The sequence below is a fragment of the Antechinus flavipes genome, chromosome 3, assembly GCF_016432865.1.
Source record: "Antechinus flavipes isolate AdamAnt ecotype Samford, QLD, Australia chromosome 3, AdamAnt_v2, whole genome shotgun sequence".
Classification (NCBI taxonomy): Eukaryota; Metazoa; Chordata; class Mammalia; order Dasyuromorphia; family Dasyuridae; genus Antechinus; species Antechinus flavipes.
The window spans coordinates 117,416,666-117,435,985 of NC_067400.1; the positions used below are offsets into that span (position 1 = coordinate 117,416,666).

A 19,320-nucleotide genomic window follows, 5' to 3' on the forward strand; every position below is an offset into this window, starting at 1 on the left:
AAAATATATTTTCAGTTCCCAATTATCTCCTTTTCTTCTTTCCCCATTGGGAAGGAGAGAGATATAATACTTATTATACATATTAAGTCATGCAAAACATTTCCACATCAGCCATGTTGTGTGGGGGAAAGGAAAAGAGGAAACAAGAAAAATACAGAAAATGAAAGAAAACACGCTTTAATCTATATTCAAAGTTTATCAGTTCTCTCTTTGGAGGTAGATAGTATTTTTCATCATGTGTCCTTTGGAATTGGCATGGATCACTATACTGACTGGAGTCTTTCACAATTGATTGTCATTACAATATTGTAGTTACGCGTAAAATACTTCCTAGTTCTGCTCATTTTACTCTGCATCAACTCATAAATTCTTCCTAAGTTTTTCTAAAACCATCCCTTTCATTATTTCTTACAACACTATTCCATCACAATCATACACCACAACTTGTTCAGTCTTTCCCTGATTAATGGACAGCCCCTTAGTTTCCATTCTTTGTACTCTAAAAGCATTTTTTTTAAAAAAAGGAAAAGGACCATATAATAGACCATATATATATATAAAAATATAGCAGTCAAAAAATATATATAGCTATAAAACTGTGTATACCCTTTGACTGTATAACATAGTTTTATAGCCTTTTGGGTGTAGGTCCAAATTGTTCTTCTGAATGCTTGAACCAGTTTAACAACTCCACCACCAATACATTAGGTATACGTATTCTTCCACATGTTCTTTAGCACTTATAAATTTTCATTTCTGTCACCTTAGCAAATCTGATCACTTGAGAGTTGTTTTTCAAATTATATTTTGCTAATAGTGATTTAGGGCATTTTTATCATACACCTCGATAGCTTTTGATTTCTTCTTCTGAAAACTGCCTATTCATATCCTTTCACCACTTATCAATTGGGGAATGGTTTTTATATTCATGAATTTGACCCAGAACCCTAATATATTTGAGAACTAAGGCCTTTATCAGAGAAACTTCTCTTAAGTATACTTAGTATTCCATACTTCTTTAAGATGCCATAATCATCTGCAAAAAGTAAGAGCTTTGTTTCCTCATTATTATGTCTATTTCCTCAATTTCTTTTTCTTGTCTTATTTCTTTAACTAGCATTTCTAGTATAATGTTGAACACTAATAGTGATAATGGACTTTTCTGGAAGACTTTATTTACTAGAAATCTCCAATAGAGGCTATCCTTTCCATGATCCATAACACCCACTGCCATGCTCCTCCTCCCCCAACATGTAGGTCTAAAGGGATAGATAAGCATATTCCTTGCTCTCCAGAGTTGTTTTTGGACCATTTCACTGCTCAATAAATTTTCCTCCTTCAACGACTATGCTCTCTTTCATTGCTGCTGTCTTCTACTGACCAGCACTGCAGGTTATTTTTGAAAAATTGGGGAAGAAAGGAATTAATTAAGGACTAAAGATAAAAATTTGTCACAATGCTTAAAAGGAGAATGAGGGAGATTTTTCAAGATATATACACAAGAGCTTGTTGTCAATTCTTTGAAAAATCCTAGAACAAGAAATTGATGATCATTGAACCAGGACAGATTCATTAATAAGAAGTTATATTATGAGACAAATATGATTCTGGTTCCAAAATTAGGAAAGAATTAAGCAGAAAAATCAAACTATAGATCAATATAACTAATTAATATGGATATCAAAATGTTAAATATAATATTTGAAAAGGCTACAGAAATATATATATTCAAAATTATATATAAAACTGGATTTATATCAAGAATGCAAAGATGGCTTAATATTAGAAAAAAACCACAATAATTTTATTTAATCATATGAAGAAAAACCCCCAAATGATTCTATCAAAATATATATTAAAAAGCTACCAATATATTCATTTATATTAAAAATCCTAAAAAGCAGTTAGAGAAAGATACTTCTTTAATTCAGTACTACATATATATGTATGTATGTATGTGTAAACTAAGAATTATTATTTGAAATGGAAAAACATTGGAAGTTATCTCAGTTAAAATGGAGTAAAGAGTGTATCTTCTCATTACTATTTGACATGATTCTAGAAATTCTAGTTATGGCAGTAAGACAAAACAAGATTTTTTAAAGGTATACACATTAACAAAGAAGAGATGAAATTACTCCTTTTTACAGATAAAATTAAAAAAAAAACCTTAAGGAATCAGCCCCAAAAATGAGAAATTAAAAGCTTTGATTAAGTGGCATGGTACAAAAAAATTCATGGAAATCATTTTCATATAATAACAAAATAGAAAAGAATAAAATGGGAAAATGTCAGTTAAAATGGCCATATAATATATATATATATCTGCCAGTCAACCTACCTAGAACATTCCAGATTGTATAAACACAAATAAAAAATACTCTATACCAAAAAAAGTAACCATTTAATAAATGATTTGATATTTATTGCTCATGGGTACCCTGTGAAGATAAGATGAATATTATATTTCTTTCCTATTAAGGATTTGGTGCCATACTAATCAAACTACTAAAGCATTACTAAAAAAAAAAAAAAAAAAAAGAAACTGATAAAGTAATATAAAAATTCATTTAGAGGAACAAAAGATTTTGAATCTTAAAGGAAATAATGAGAAAAAGGATAAATGAAAAAGGGCATAGAATTTCTGGAACTCAAATTTCTGTACCTTAAATTTCTGGACAAAAATAAGCAAAATATAAAGTAAAGAACACTGGGGCTTTGTGTTTGAAAAATTCAGGAATATAAACTATTGAGGGGGGGACATATTCCCTATTTGACAAAAATAGCTTGGAAAACTGGAACACTAGCTAAAATGAGATTTATACCAATATCTTAAGATATACCATATAAAAATGTATTTACTATCTAAATATAGAGGATTGCATCATAGAAATAATTAAAGATGATGGAAGGAAGTATCCATTCACAATTATGTCTAAAGGAAAAAATTCCTAACCAAAGGAGAGAGATGATCACAGAATAGTCGAAGGGATGGCCCTATGATTTCACTGGCATGGAGAATATTTGAAAGAGGGAACTCCCTCTACCAATGTTAAGTCAGCAGACTTTTACAGAGATTTCTAGAATAGGATTTCTTAAACTTTTCCCACTAGTAACCCCTTTTGTCTTGAGAAACATTTCCCTCCATTTAATAGTATATTATTTTTTCCAATTACACATATAGTTTTCAACATTCTTTTTTTTGTTGTTTGTTTGCTTGTTTTTGGCTGAAGCAATTAGAGTCAAAGGACTTGCCCAAGGTCACACTTAGACAGTGTTAAATGTCTGAGGCCAGATTTGAACTCATCAACATTCATTTTTGCAAGATTTTGAATTCTAATTTTTTTCTCTGACTTCCTTCCCTCCCCTCTCCCCAAGACAGCAAGCAATGTGATATAGGTTTTATAGATATAGATCTACACACACACACACATATATATATACAATATATATACAATCATACATATTTTCATATTAGTCATGTTGGAAATAAAAATCAAAATAAAAAGGAAAGACCATGAGAAAGGGGAAAAAATAAAGGTGAAAATAGTATGCTTCAATCTGCATTTAATCTCCATAGATTGCTCTCTGGATGTGAATGTTATTTTCCTTTCCAAAACTATTAGAATTGTCTTGGATCACTATATTGTTGAGAAGAATTAAATCTATCATAGTTAATCATCACATAACCTTGCTGTTACTGTGTACTACTCACTTCACTCAGCTTTAGTTCAGGTAAGTCTTTCCAGAAAGATTTTTCTGAAATCAGCCTGCTCATCATTCTTATAGAATGTAGTCCATCACCATTCAAGTACCACAACTTATTTAGTCACTCCCCAATTGATAGACATCTACTCAATTTCCAATTCCTTGACACTACAAAAAAGGATGTTACAAACATTTTTGCACATGTGGGTCCTTTCCTCTCGTTTACAGTCTCTTTGGGATACAGAGACAGTTTGATATCCCTTTGGATACAATTCCAAATTGCTCTCCAGAATGATTGTACCAGTTCACAACTCTATCAATAATGCATTAGTGTTCCAGTTTTCCTAATTCCTTCCAACATTTATCATTATCTTTTAGCCAATCTGTTAAGTGTGAATTAGTACTGAGTTATTTTTAATTTGCATTTATCTAATCAATAGTGATTTAGAACATTTTTTCATATGACTATAGATTCACCCAAGAAATTTTATATGATCCATCATATATAGTCATATAAAATATATATGAATCAAACATTTATTGATAGTAAATCTTAATTTTGTGACCCCCCCCACATACTCAAATATGAGATTCCATGTGGGTGTCTCAAACCATAGTTAAAGAAGCTACATCACTGAAAGGTTAAAAACCTTGCCTAAGATTATATAACAAATATGTCAGAATAGGGACCTGAACTCAGATCTTCCTGCCTTCATGTTTAGCTCTCAATCCTCTATATCACACAGTTTCCATATGAATATATACAGATGGAAAATATTATATATATATACCTTTTAATATCTATGTGTGTACACATACATGTATGTATCTATTAATATATATGTGTATATATGTATGTATATATATACATATATACATACATATATATACATTTCATAGCTAAATAGCAAATGCCAACCACTGTTGAAACTGGAGAGAAAAATTAATATATTCAGTAATTCTCTTTTTAAGCTCTGAATTAACAAAGCCATTGCTTCTGTGCATATGTATATGTGTAAATGTTTACAGGTTGGTAATACCTTACCACAGACCATTATTATTAAAAAATCATCCACTATTCTTTGCCTCAGTGATGGTTCTGGATATTCTAATATTTACCTCTCTGGGTTTTATTTTTCCCTACCTATATATAGCACTCCCTCTGAGTCTACTGCCCCAAAACAAACATATATTGAGTCCCTTGGTGGGACAGAGGTAGAGTGTCTACTTCAGATTCAAAGTTAATTTGTGGATGCGTATTCCTAAACCTATAGTTCAGGAACCCCAATCAGGGTGGCTTTTAATAGTCTGCTAGTAAACATAATTAGATGATAGCAGTTAAATTACCAAAATGGCATAGTAGGAGTAGTAAGTAATAAGAAGCTAAAAAAAAACATTCCTCTTGTAAATGTGCTTTCCCATCAATATATATAACATCAGTTAGAAGAGTAGGTAAAATAGAGTATATGTTACACTGGCAGTGACTCACTCCCTGACTCACCAAGGTGAGTCACTCCTCTGACAAACCTTTTTTTCATTTTGTTGTCCCTATACTTCTTTCCCCTAAGTACATCATCTCTGTTGGCCTAGTGGCCCATGTCCCTATTGACATTAGTAGAATTATGGCCCTGGAGAGCATGAAGGAGTAATGTTATCAGTATTAGGTTTCTGAGAGAAAAATAAAGGAATAAGATAGGCAATGTGCCCATTCTCCCCATCATGCGTCCTAGGTGAAATAGTGCCTGCTGCTGATATCTTCCCCTCCACCTCTGTAACCTGTTTTCCCTTTTACCTCTTTCCATATGCTCATCCATATCCATTTCATCTCCACCTTTCCCCAGTCCCTATCTCTCTTTTCCTGTGCCTTTTAGAATCTATTTCTATTGATAACAAATTTCCTTTCATAATTCAAGTCAGGAAAACAATTATACATGATAACTATCAAACCCAGTAAATGGAATGAATATAAGCATAAAACAATCAAAACTTAATGATGTAAAATTGTAAGGAGGAAGCCTGGTTCATCACCACCCTCCCCCCCCCCCAAAAAAAAAAAGATATTTTTCACTCATTTCCAGCAAAGGTGAGGATACATAAGTAATATTGCATATGTAGTCACAGTTTTTTCCATGTGCTGCTTCGTTTTGCTGAATTTTTTCCTCTTGAAACATTTTTTTAATATAAAGGATTGTTCTCTGAATGGGAGGGAGGAAAAGAGATGTAGAGAGAAATAATGTCATATAAAAACAAAAGACATCAATTTAAAAAGCTCTCTCTTTCATCCCTTCCACTTACTTTTTTTTTTTTTTTTAAATCTTTTAATGTTCAATGAAACCTAGATTTCACAATCCCCACAGCTTGGAGCTCTCTGCCAGGCTAATTGCTTCTTTTTTGCAAATTCTTCGACAGTAATAGCCAGAAGAAGGAAGAGGAGGGATGGTCTTTGCTCCTCACTGCCACTTTCAGGACACCCCTCTGCCTCTATCACTTAGTAGTAGTCTCCTTTAAACTTTACAGTGTGTCCGACCTGTGGCAGAACATTCCAAGCTTGTATTGGTCTGATAAACCACTAACTTGACTCTAACATAGTGATGTCATTTTGTTCTTTCAGAACAAAGGACAACAACCACCCAACTCTATTCTGTTCAGATTCTTAACTATGGACCTTCAAGACTTTCTCATTCCTTTCCAGTAAATTTAATATCTGATTTCTCCAATCCAATCTCTGCCCCCTTTGAATGCCCAGTCTTCTTAATTTCTCAGCCTTCTCAAATGTGAATTACAGATCCCTCAGCTGGGCCGTAGTAGTCACATTTTAGTCAACACTCTCCCTCTTTTCTTTCCCCCAATTAAATGGACCTCAAGTCCCTGAATTGATTGGTAAGGCTCTAAGAGGCAGACATGTGGAGTTAGCCATCATCTGGTGTTGACAATTGAATGGAGTGTACATCACTTGGAATGAACAAACCAAATAATGTTTTAGTAGAATATTTATGGAAGAAGAGATTGGTAGAGGCTGGAAGAACAATAACTTTGGTTTCTATTTCTTCCCCTTGTATTCTTGTATTATCATTATGGGATATTGGGGATGTTCACGAATGTCTCATTTGGTCAAAGTTCCTGGCTCAAGTTGTCCCAGTATTCATAAACAATGTACACCAAATAGGAGGGAAACTAATAACACAAAAAGTGTGTTAAGATTCTACTAGTATGGTCATTTGGATAGTACCAATTGATGCTGGTTATCTTCCAAGAGAGGAGAGTGCTTGGTCAAAGGGTGACCTTGGGCTTTACAAAGATTATACAAAATTTCTTCCTTTACCTAATTTAATTATCCTAAATTATCCCTATAACTTCTCCCTAAAGCAATTGACTACACCTTCATTTCATCTAGATTTAGGATAATGGTTGTTGTCCAAAATGACATCATTATGTTAAAGAGTTAGTTATATAGAGTTATAATGTATCCACCTTTGACTACTAAGCAGATAAGCTCGAAATACTCTGCCACAGGTCGGACACAGATAATGTCTATATACATTTAAAAAAAACATATTTTTATTATAGCATTTTATTTTTCCAAATACATGCAAAGATAATTTTCAACATTCATCTTTGCAAAACCTTGTGTTCCCAAATTTTTTTCCCTCTTTCCTCCTTTCCTCCTCCCTAAGACAGCAACATCTGATATTCTATAAATATTTGGGGTGCCTTCTCTAACTGCCCATCCCACATTTCTTCTGAGCTAATTCAATTCTACTTTGCTCATAGAACACAGCATCTTCTCTAATGAGGGCACACTATGCTGGGCAGTTCTGTGCCAGTGTATCCCATGTTACATGGGATATAGTCAATTCTAAAGTTCTTAAGAAAAACCTTGAGAGTACTCTTGTATCACTTTTTCTGATCACCCTAGGAGCACTCAGTTAGCATAAAAGATCTTGCCTGGACCTCAGAGTTAGCCAGTTATGCTTTTCATTTTATAAGTGAAGAAACTGAGGCCCAAGAAGTTTATGTCACTTGTCCAAGATTGTTGTTTCATTTCATTCCTGTCTCTCATTGTGATCCCATTTGGGGTTTTCTTGGCAGAGATATTAGAGTGGTTTGCTATTCCTTTTGCAGCTCATTTTACAAATGAGGAAACTGAGGCAATCAGAATTGTTACTTGCTCAGAATCACACAGCTAATAAGTGTCTTGAAGCCAAATTTTTAGTCAGAAGGACGAGTTTTCCTTATTCCAGAACTCTAACTACTTTGCCAAGCTGCCCAAGGTTAGCCAGGCAGTAAAAAGCAGAAGTGGGATTTGAATCCAAGTGCTCTAATTACACTGTCTCACTATATCCTCTTCATTTGCTTTCATGGCATTACTCTTCTGATTTCCATGACCTTTCTAATCATTTCTCTGATTCATTTATTGCTGCCTCTTTCTTCCTTTTCAGTGCTTCTTAATTTTATTATTCCCCAAGGTTTTGATTCTTCTTAACAAACAAAAAGCATTTATTAAATTCCTACTATATGTTACGCACTTGAACTAGGAATATAAAGACAGAAATGAACAGTCTCTACCCTTCAAGGAACTGACATGTTATCAGGGGATACAATTTTATATGTAAAACATACAAAATCACATAAGGTTTTTGTTTTTGTTTGCTTTTGGAAGGAAGTGAGGCAGGAAAAGTATCAACATCTGTGTGAATAAGGAAAGGTCTCATGCAGCAAAAAAGTAGCATTGAACTTCAAAGAGGGGTTTTAAGAGACATAAAAGAGAGAAAAGTGCATTCCAAGCACAAAATCAGCCAATTAAAAGATAGAAACATCAGGTGAAGTATGTTTAAGAAACAGAAAGAAGACCAATTGGGTTAGATTATAAAAGTGCATAGAGGAAAACAACACAAAATAAATATGTTTAGAGCCTGGATGTGAAGAAGTTTAAATGCCAAATATAGGATCCTATTTGATCTCAGAAATAATTGGAACTAGAGACCATCACTGATCACAAAATAGAAAATTTTGATTATATCAAATTAAAAAGCCTTTGTACAAACAGAACTAATGCAAACAAGATTAGAAGGGAAGTAACAAACTGGGAAAACATCTTCACAGTTAAAGGTTCTGAAAAGGCCTCATTTCCAAAATATATAGAGAACTGACTCTAATTCATAAGAAATCAAGCCATTCTCCAAATGATAAATGGTCAAAGGATATGAACAGACAATTTTCAGATGATGAAATTGAAACTATTACCACTCATATGAAAGAGTGTTCCAAATTACTATTGATCAGAGAAATGCAAATTAAGACAACTCTGAGATACCACTACACACCTGTCAGATTGGCTAAGATGACAGGAAAAAATAATGATGAATGTTGGAGGGGATGCGGGAAAACTGGGACACTAATGCATTGTTGGTGGAGTTGTGAACGAATTCCAGAGCAATCTGGAATTTTGCCCAAAAAGTTATCAAACTGTGCATACCCTTTGATCCAACTGTGTTACTACTGGGCTAATACTCCAAAGGGATCATAAAGAAGGGAAAGAGATCTGTATGTGCAAGAATGTTTGTGGCAGTCCTGTTTGTAGTGGCTAGAAACTGGAAAATGAATGGATGCCCATCAATTGGAGAATGGCTGGGTAAATTGTGGTATACGAATGTTATAGAATATTATTGCTCTGTAAGGAATGACCAGCAGGATGAATACAGAGAGGCTTGGCAAGACTTACATGAACTGATGCTAAGTGAAATGAGCAGAACCAGGAGATCATTATATACTTCGACAATGATATTGTATGAGGATGTATTCTGATGGAAGTGGATTTCTTTGATAAAGAGATCAAACTGAGTTTCAATGGATAAATGATGGACAGAAGCAGCTACACCCAAAGAAAGAACACTGGGAAACGAATATGAACTATTTGCATTTTTGATTTTCTTTCCGAGTTATTTTTACCTTCTGAATCCAATTCTCCCTGTGCAACAGGAGAACTGTTCGGTTCTGCAAACATATATTGTATCTAGGATATACTGCAACATATCTAACATATATAGAACTGCTTGCCATCTAGGGGAGGGGGTGGTGGGAGGGAGGGGAAAAATCGAAACAGAAGCAAGTGCAAGGGATAATGTTGTAAAAAATTACCCTGGCATGGATTCTGTCAATATAAAGTTATTATTAAATAAAATAAAATTAAAAAAAAATTGGGAACCACTAGATTTTCCTGACTGGGCAGTGATCTAGCCAAACCTGAGCTTTAGGAAAATCATTTTGGTTATTTTGTGGAAAATTGGAATGGGAAGAGATTTGAATCAGGGAAGCCAATTAGGAAGCTGTCGCTCAGGAAAGAGATGACAAAGAACTGAACTAAGGTGATGGGCATGGAAGTAGAAAGAAAGGGATGGATGTGAAAAGTGTTTTTGGGTCAGAAGCAACAAGACTTTTTAATTGATCCAGCTATATAAGGTGAACCCAAGTCAATCAAGCTAGATGGCCAGAAGGATAGTGATGCTTTGACAGAAATATGAAAGTGTGGAACTTGGAAAGGAGTTTGAGGGGGAAAAAATATAATGAGTTGTTTTAAATTTATCACTTTTGAGATGCCTAGAGGACATTTAGTTAAAAATATCCAATAGGCAATTGGTGATGAAAGATTGGAATTTAGCAGAGGAACAAGGCCTGAGTAAATAGATCTGAGAGTCATCTGCATGGAAAGGACTATAATTAAACCCATGGGATATAGTGATCTCCCTAACAGAGAGAATATAGAGAGGAAAAAGAAGATCCAGGACAAAGTCCCAAATCAGGGGACAGATGGATGATGATCCAATAAAAGAAAATAAGATAGGTAGTTAGAAAGATAAGAAAGAACAAAAGCATTGTCACTAATACTCATAGAAGAGAAAATTTTCAGTTGAGGATGGATCACAATATCGAATGCTGCATGGAATCTTCTCTCTGGCAAATTCATTTATGTGCAAATGCCTCATGAAGCTATAATCGCCATTCATTTTTCTCCTACACTTTAGAATCACATTTTCCTTTGCCTACTGGATATCTCTCTGAACCAGGATCTCAAACTCAACAGGTCTAAAACCATATTTATTTCCTCTAAAACCCACTTCTCTTTCTTACTTATTTCTGTCAAGTGAACCATGATTCACCTATGCATGCATGCTTAAAGCCTTAATATTATTTTTAATTTAGTCTTCCCTCTCTCTAACCTTTTATTATATCCAATCAGTTGTCCATTTGATCCAACTCAAGAACTTAAGACACTTATTTTTTTCTACTTAATGGTATTTCCCCCCAATTACATGCAAAGATAGTTTTCAACATTCATTTTTAGAAGATTTTGATCTCCAAATTTTTTCTGTCCCTCTCTTTCCTCCCCCTGCCTCTAAACAGTTAGCAATTTGATATAGGTTATATATGTACAATAATTTTAAACATATTTCCATATTAGTCGTGTTGTGAAAGAAAAATCAAAACAAGAGGGAAAAATCATGAGAAAAAAAAAAACAAAAAAATAAAAATAGTATGCTTTGATCTGCATGCAATCTCCTTGGTCTTTTTCTAAGTATGCCATTTTCCAGATACTTAATAAGCAGCTATTTATCAGACATTGTGGTCAACATTAAGGATACAAAGACAAAGATGAAAAATATTTCCTGCTCTCAAGAAGTTTGCATTCTCCTCTTTGATTGCCAAAGTCTGTTAATTCTACTTCCCTGATGTCCCGTGAATCTGTTATCTTCCCTATTCTAGTTGTCTCCAAGCTAGAACAGACCATGATTACCACTTACCTGATATTGTAATAGCCACTTACTTAATTGGTCTTTGTATTTCCAGTCTCTAACCTTCCATCTTCTAATTTTTCATATTGCTCCTGATTTAAGTTTCCCGATGTACTGCTTTAACAATGCATTCATTCATGTAGCATACATTTATGCCATACCTGCTGGGGAGATGGGTACACAAATAACAGTTTCAAGAGTGAGATAAGTTTAGAGGAGAAAACCAAAGAAAGTATTACGAAAAGAAAAGCAAAACTCTCCAGTGGTTCCCATTACTGATAAAACTTCATGACTTTGCCTTCACAATGTATCATCACTTTAACTCTTCAAATTTTTCTCATGTTAAACTCTGTATCTTACCAGAATCCCACTCCCTCCACTCCATATGTATCCCTGCCCATCAGTCGTCATTCCTATCACCTAGTCAGCATAGTAGATAAGAGAGTCAGGCCTGCCTATAGTCAGGAAGAATTCTTCAATCATTTTTTAGCTGTGTGACCTTAATCAAGTCACTTAACTTATGTTTACCTCAGTTTCCTCAGCTGTAAAATGAGGATAATAGCAGCAATCACCTCCCGCTATTGTTATAAAGATCAAATGAGAAAATATTTGTAAGCTGCTTGGCACAGTGACTGGCACATAATAGGCTCTATATAAATGCTAGCTGTTGGTTTTGTTGTTGCTGTAATATGCACTATGCCTAGAAGGCTCTGCATGTCCCTATTGCCTCATCTCCATCTACTAAAATATTACCCATCCTATAAAGCTCAGCTCAAAAGTAAGCCCTTCCTTGATACTCCTGAATACTTGTTAGTAATAATCTCTCCTAAACCTTGAACTTCTAATAGAAAACAAGTGCTACCACTCTTATGACTCTTTCTGGTATTCTTTTGTATTATGGTTATTTGCATACATGTTACAGCTACCCTTTAGAATGTGTGTTCCATGATATTGCAGGAACCATATCTTATTCTTTATTTTTCCGTTTGGCACTTAAAATATTTCTCTGAATATAGTAGGTGCTTAATCAACATTTGTTCAGTTTGTTTGGAGTGGAAAACATGAAAGAGACATATTTGATAGTGTCATCTTTACAAGTTTTATTTGTAGTGCAGTGATCAAAAGAATATTTCTATTAGTGGCCAGCAGGCAGTTCATTCAAAAAGTCTTTATTGAGTGCCTGCTACATGCATAGCATTGCTGCCGCTTTGGTCACAGTGCTTGGCAATTGGCTCAAAATTCTGCCCATTGTGATGTGGGTGATGTGGCAACTCTAAATGTTCTCAAAGTGAGCCCCTCATACTCTGCTGTTGGGTATAGCAGTAGCAGTTGAGGTTTTTTTTTTTTTTAGATTAGTCTTTTTTTACCCAGCCTGTTCAGAGTCAGAATTGAAATACAGTTTAAGGAACACTATACTTGGCCTATAAAATGGCGTAAGCCTTCCATTATGTGTGTGTTTTGCCAGCCCAACGTGTGATAGGAGGGTGGAAAAATTGATTCCTGTCTTCAAGAGAAGGGTCAACTTGAAGAAAAGGTAAAAATTACTGTTTTACACTGTGAGAATCCTACAGATTGAGTTGAAAAATTAGAGCTTGGACTTCAAAATGCATGACTATCAGGCGGTACCTTATGAAAAACAGACAGAAATTACAAACTTAAGTATAAAATTAATTTTACTTTCTTCTACCCAGAACAAGATTAGGATATCAAGGGTCTTCTAATTAATAAGGAAATGAGGTTATGACTAAAGCTCATAAATGATGTTGTGTGTTCTTTGGAATTACAGATATTTCTGCAAACAAAGGTAAGGAGAAGATGAATCAAAAGATCTTTTAAGTACCTCAGATCTATAAAGCTTTCCTGCATTGCATTATGCAAATTTTTCTTTCTGGAGATCTCTTAAACAGGATTTTATTATTCTTTACATTTCAATTATTAAAATTCAGACCATTATTAACTGGAATGTAGGTTTATTGGGGTTTGTATGTTTAATGATTGATTCCTTTTGTGAATAAAAAATGAAATTAATTTTCACCAGCTGATAGATAGCACCTGTGTCAAAGAGCTGTGAAGGTCAAATGAGTTAAGGCTCGTAAAATTTTTTGCAAACCATTAATATGTAAATAAAATTTATTATTACTAATATTTCTATATGGAGAGTCAGCATGGAAAAGTAGCTAGAAAGCTGGCTTAGAATCTAGGAAGAGATCTAGGTTTCAGAAATGCCTCTGACTTACTGGCTGTTTGACCCTAGCCAACTTGTTTAACTTCTCAGTGTTCTAGGCACTTCTCTAAGATTATAAATTGCACAGAAGGTACTTGCCTGCTTGGGCAAAGGAAGTTTCCTTTACTTAATGAAATCCCAGTCCTGCTCTCTATGTATATGTAAAATACCATCTTAGAGGACACTGCATTTGTCTTATGAATGTATTATCGACCCAGATCCTAACTCACCGTGGGCAATCAATAAATATTAAACAATAACTTTTTGTAAAATAATTTTCATTTCTTTTCCCCTAGAGAAGAACATTTTTACTGTTTATACTTCTCTTTTTCTACTCTGCCCCCCACTCAAGCCCCAGTGATTACTAGCTAATTTGAAATGAGTGCCCTTCTAAATCCCTTAAGTAATTTGACTATAATTTCTCAAAAATAAGGGACAATTTTAGTCATCTCTTTTCTAAAAGTCAGTGGAAAATTGTACTAACAGGCATATAAGTTCACCAAGAAAAGTCTAAGCCTCTTAATTTTCCAGCAACCCTTGATATTTTTACCAGGCATCTGAATATAGATTTTCTTTTTCCTTGTCCTGATATGAAGGTCTCACTGGGGCAGGGCAGCCTTCACAATTCTCTCATCTCATCTTCAGGAGCTATTTATCCACGTTTTTTCCACTCCTCCTCTCCCCCCCTCCCCTCTTCCCCCAATCATAAATGCCTGTACAGCCCCCACACATTCAGGAACATTTATTCCCGTAAAGATAGTCACACTTAGGGTTTATTCTAAGACTAAATCTGTGGTGCCCAGTGACTAAGGGCTTCAGCATGCACATTACTTCTACTATTTACCTCCTATCTCAGTTCCTTAACTCCTTTTCTGCTTCAATCCTTCTTATGGCAGTTCAGCAACACACTATTGCCAGGCCACTCACTGACTTCTGAAACCTGACATTTGTTTTTTGTTTTCTCCTATCTACCCTAATGGTACAGAACTACTAAGCAGGAAGGAATGCAAAGAACTAGAAAAGTTCAAAGCAATTGAGTATCTGTCCATTCACACTGCCTGGCTCCATGCCAATGGAGAACCTGGAGCAGTTGAAAATATTTATCAAGTTTTAACCCTTTTAAGCTAACTTTAGAGAAAAATTTTTTACTGGCATGATGTTTGACTCAACAGCAACAAAAATGCTTGTGAGAAATGCTCTTTATGTGTTCAGATCTGCATGGCGAATGTTTCAGTAAAGGATTACTTTCCAATTTCCGTACTATTGTAGAGAGCTAAGCTAGTTATTTTCTGTGAGACTGCCAGATCTGGGCATTTCAGAGAAACCATTACTTAAAGTAGTAGCACTATTTAATGAAACCTCATGCCAGAAACTTAATTTGAATAAATGGCTCTGCATTTAAGCTAGAAAAGAATTTATCCAGCTTTTACACTATAAATGTGTTGAAAGCACATCAATAGTTATGATCATATCTATATTCATTAAGAAAGATAGGATGTTGAGAAATTAAGACTATAGAAAGTTTGTTTTTTGTTAAAAAAAAAAAAAAGTATCAGTAATTTTCTCTTGATTAAAAACTTGGTTCAAATGTACACGAGAAAAAAGCTTGGCGAATGGCATTTTCTACTGTTATAAATAATGTCAAATATGATGATAATTTGGACTGAAATAGTAGATCATTGTAGTTCAAACTAAAAAAAGTAAATAAAAAGGTTTTTTAAATGGATTTAATTGTTTAAATCAGTAGTAAGAAAGTGAAGGTAAGAAAGTAAAAAATCAGTAAAGTACACTTTTTAAAAAAAGTTTTGACTAGAAACAGTAATGAAACGCTAAAGCTCTGCCAGTCAAAAGACTTAGAAAATGTCTAAAATGTCTAAAATTTATTCCAAATGACTAAAAAAAATCTCTCAACAATTTATATAAAGAGGAGAATTTTAAATAACAAAAATCAATTCTACAATTAATTTGCAAATTATCTGGAGAAAGAAACAAGTTGTGTACTACAGCAAAACTGGATGCCTCATGAAATGGATAGGAAGTGTGGGGCTGTTCACTTAAAATATTTTAGTATTAATCTTATAAATTACAGTTTCCAAACATAAAACAATCATTAACCTTTCCATATAAGTAATTATTACAGGAGTGATAAAGAATTGAGTAGAATGTGAGAGAAAAAAATTATCTATTTATGGGGTACTTTTCATTTTTTCTCATATACCTATTATTTTATTTAAATTATGAAATTTGAAGATTCTTATTCGACTACAACTATTCACTGCATTTTAAGTTTGTTTTGGGAACATTCCCCACTCCTGCCTCTGTTTTACTGTGAAATGAGGAATATGTAACTGTATAATATAAATTATAAATGATAAATAGTATTTATATACATGTATCTGTACAATGGGTATCTAATAGATTAGAAATTTTTTTAACAGTGTATTTTATAAGACTTAAAAAATGTGGATAAAAAGCAGTATACAAGAACATTAAGGATAAAGTGAGGGAGATGTTTTCTTTGGCTATTTGCTGGTAAAATTTCACCTTCCACAACAAAAACAAAGGCTGTTAATAACAGCCAATCGGTATGGTTGTTGACTCTCTTCAAGATTTAGGTCCCTTCAGTTCAGTGCTACTCTGTATCTATGGCTTACTGAGCACACCTTGTTTATCCTTTTTAATGAAAAGGCACCAAGACATTATCTAAATGTTCAAACAAGCACATGGTAATCACCCAATAATTATTTTTTAAAACATTCTGCACTCTCATTTTTACTGATTTTTTTCCCCTTTGTGGTAACTAAAAACATATTTTTAAATATGCTGATTAAAAATGCACCATACATTTCTGATGGTCTCAAGATGTATTAAAAGAAAATATTAATAGATGCTAAATTTATGCCTTAGACCCACTCCTTCGTAAAAATAGGCAGTAAACTTTATTTAGTCATTTAAAGTTCTGAAGGGAAAACGGGACTAGGTTTTCCTGCAAGAGTTTTAAAATAAAAACCAAACACCTTGCTATAATTTCCTTGATGTAAAATATTCCTACTTTATTTTGCTTAAATAGATATTCACTGCAAAAGGCTCTTGAAGAAGGAGCTGCTCTTTAATTAATTCGTCTATCACCCACTGCACGGGTTTTCCATTAGAAGCACCACTTCATCCACCGCTAATTTCAATACACTTTACAAGCTCGGAGCCCCCGCCTAGTAGCTTTTCTGGATTTCTGCTCTTGAGTTTCAGGTCCTTGCACAACACCTAGGACGTGCAAAACTCTTTTTCCCTCTAATCCCGGGAGAGAACAGTCCGAAGAAATCTGCCCCCGGCGTCTCCACCCAAACCTTCTTTCCTCCCCCAACCTGCCCCCCCTTCTTCTTCCCCTCCCTCCTTTCCCCGGGCTCTACAATCTGTCAGAGAACTTGTGTACAAACTGCGCCGCTGGCCTGCGCGATGCTCCGCTCGTGGCCTGAGAGGGGTGCGGTCCCAGAGCAGGAAGGCGGGGCCTATTTTTTTTTTTTAATTTAACAAGACTCTTCCCTCTCATAGGCTAGCCGCCCACGCAGGGCCGGCCCAAGAACCTTCGGATAAGCCACTGGCCCCGCCAGTCAAGAGGCGAAGCCCCGCCTCCCTGGAGTAGGGTGAAATAGAGGCGGGCATCATGTGTCAGTAGACAGCCGGGGCCAGGTACGGGCGTTTGCACCGTGGAGCCGTGGGAGCTGGAATCCCGGGGTGTGTAGTAGTGGGGTGGGGCGGCGGAGAAAGTGGCAGCCCGGAAGACGGGAAGTCGGAGTTCACGCGTGCCGCGAGTGGAAGACTTTGGGCTTGTTTGTTGTTGGGAGTTTGTTTTTTTTTAAACCGCCGCCGCTGCTGCTGCTGCTCGGCGGGGTCGGTCGGTGGGAGCGCCCGGAGCCTCCCTCCCTCACCTCTTGGTGTGTCCCCTTTCCCTTCCCCCATCCCCCAAACTTCCTAGCCCTCGCTGCGGGGTCGGAGCGGAGGCGGAGGAGCACGCTCCATCCACAGCCTCTGCCCAGCGAGCGAGCGGAGCGGCGGCTCTGTCCCCGGAGCTGCCCTGCGAGTGAGCGAGCGAGCATAGCCATGGCTACGAGGGTGCTGACCATGAGCGCTCGGCTGGGGCCGGTACCGCAGCAGCAGCAGCAGCCGCCCCAGGACGAGCCCGTGTTCGCCCAGCTCAAGCCCGTGCTGGGAGCCGGGAACGCGGCCCGGGAAGCAGCGCTCTTCCCCGGGGAGGAGATGAAGCACCCGCACCACCATGCCCACCATCCCCAGCAGCCGCAGCAGCAGCCGCCCCCACAACAGCAGCAGCAGCCCCAGCCCGGGAGCACCAGGCTCCCGGCCGAGGAACTGGTCCAGGTAGGAAGAAGCGCGCTCTCCTCTCTCGGGTGTGTCCCGCAGTAACTCTCCCCTTCGGGGCAGAGGGACAGTGGCGCTAGGGCGTGGATGGAGGGGGGAGGGGGACCGCCGCCCTGCGTTTGGAGGTTCGGGGACCCGCGTTAGCGGAGTAAAAAGTCGGGGTGTCGTCCAGCACATACTGGTTATGGAGTGAATTTGGACGAAACCTTCCGGAAGCCTTTAAAAAGGGAGGGGGGGATCTATTTAACATGCGTCTCTACGGTTGGGAGGAAAAAGAAACAATTTTAAAACCCTGATTTCTCTTCTCGCCTTCCTCCCCCCCCCAAAAAAAAAAAAAAAAAAAAAACAACTTCAGCCTAAACCCCGTTTTCCTGAAAATACCTGCTGGGGAGTATTGGCGTTTGGAACGGTTTTCCCTACGTCCACCTTGTAACGTGAAGTCGAAACGCGGAATGGGTGGCTGGGGAATGCTTTCCTTAGGAGACTAACGCACAAATCTTGGCTTCCTTAACCTGCCCTAGGCTCGTGGTGGGGCTGTGGTTGGGAAACGGGGAGGGTGGTGTGGTTGTGCTACTTGTGTAGACGTGAGTTCCTCTGAGAGAAGGGACGAAAGGGACTGCGTGTGTATAAGAGAGTCGTTTTCTTGGAGTGTGCGCGCAAATTTCCTCTTGGATCGGTGTTGAAAGCTTGGCAGTTGGCTTTGCACTTGCCTAGTAGCAGAATTAGAGCAACCGCCTGTTTCTCTCGCCCACGCAGAGAGTCATATAGCCCAGAAAAAACTTCCCGGGACTTTTAGCCTGTCCCGAAAAAAAGTTGGAAACATACCCACATGCAAACAGCTGGAAGAGCTAAAATCAGAAACCACTAACCACAACGAGAGCTTAGTGCACGAAGGAGTTTACTTTAGTTTTATTTCAAGATCCTTTATATTTAATAGCCCCTTTTGGTGTATTGTGTATTTGACCACACAACCTTCTACTTGGTGAGGAGTAATGTCACAGGTTTGTTAGATGGTAATGTCATATTTGTCAGTGATGTGGCTCATCACATGTTAATTTTTATTTTTAAATGGGAGACTAGTCCGGGAAATCCATATCCACAATAAATGAATCAAGTTCAGAAATGAAACTCCTGAAATTACGCAGGACTAGAAAATGACTACCTAATACTGGGATTAACATTTCTGAGTTGTGAGTCTGAGCTGTGTATCCATTCAGGTGTAGA

The 19,320-nt window shown here is 36.6% G+C and overlaps 1 protein-coding gene across 4 annotated transcripts in view; it reads left to right on the forward strand.

The window, feature by feature from the left end:
* The window catches only part of KLF5 (KLF transcription factor 5), a 77,061-nt gene that overhangs the window by 41,270 nt on the left and 16,471 nt on the right, over positions 1-19,320 (forward strand). The window contains exon 1 of one of the 4 annotated variants that reach the window (XM_051983920.1): positions 12,219-12,276. The exons of 1 other annotated variant lie outside the window; for it this stretch is intronic. Coding sequence is in view for 1 of the 3 variants with exons in the window: in XM_051983918.1 (XP_051839878.1) it covers positions 17,821-18,096 (276 nt within the window). In the remaining 2 variants the exon portion in view is untranslated. Of the gene's footprint in view, positions 1-12,218; positions 12,277-12,820; positions 13,033-17,730; positions 18,097-19,320 lie in introns of those variants that run through there. 2 more of the 4 variants (XM_051983919.1, XM_051983918.1) reach the window with 2 other exon arrangements.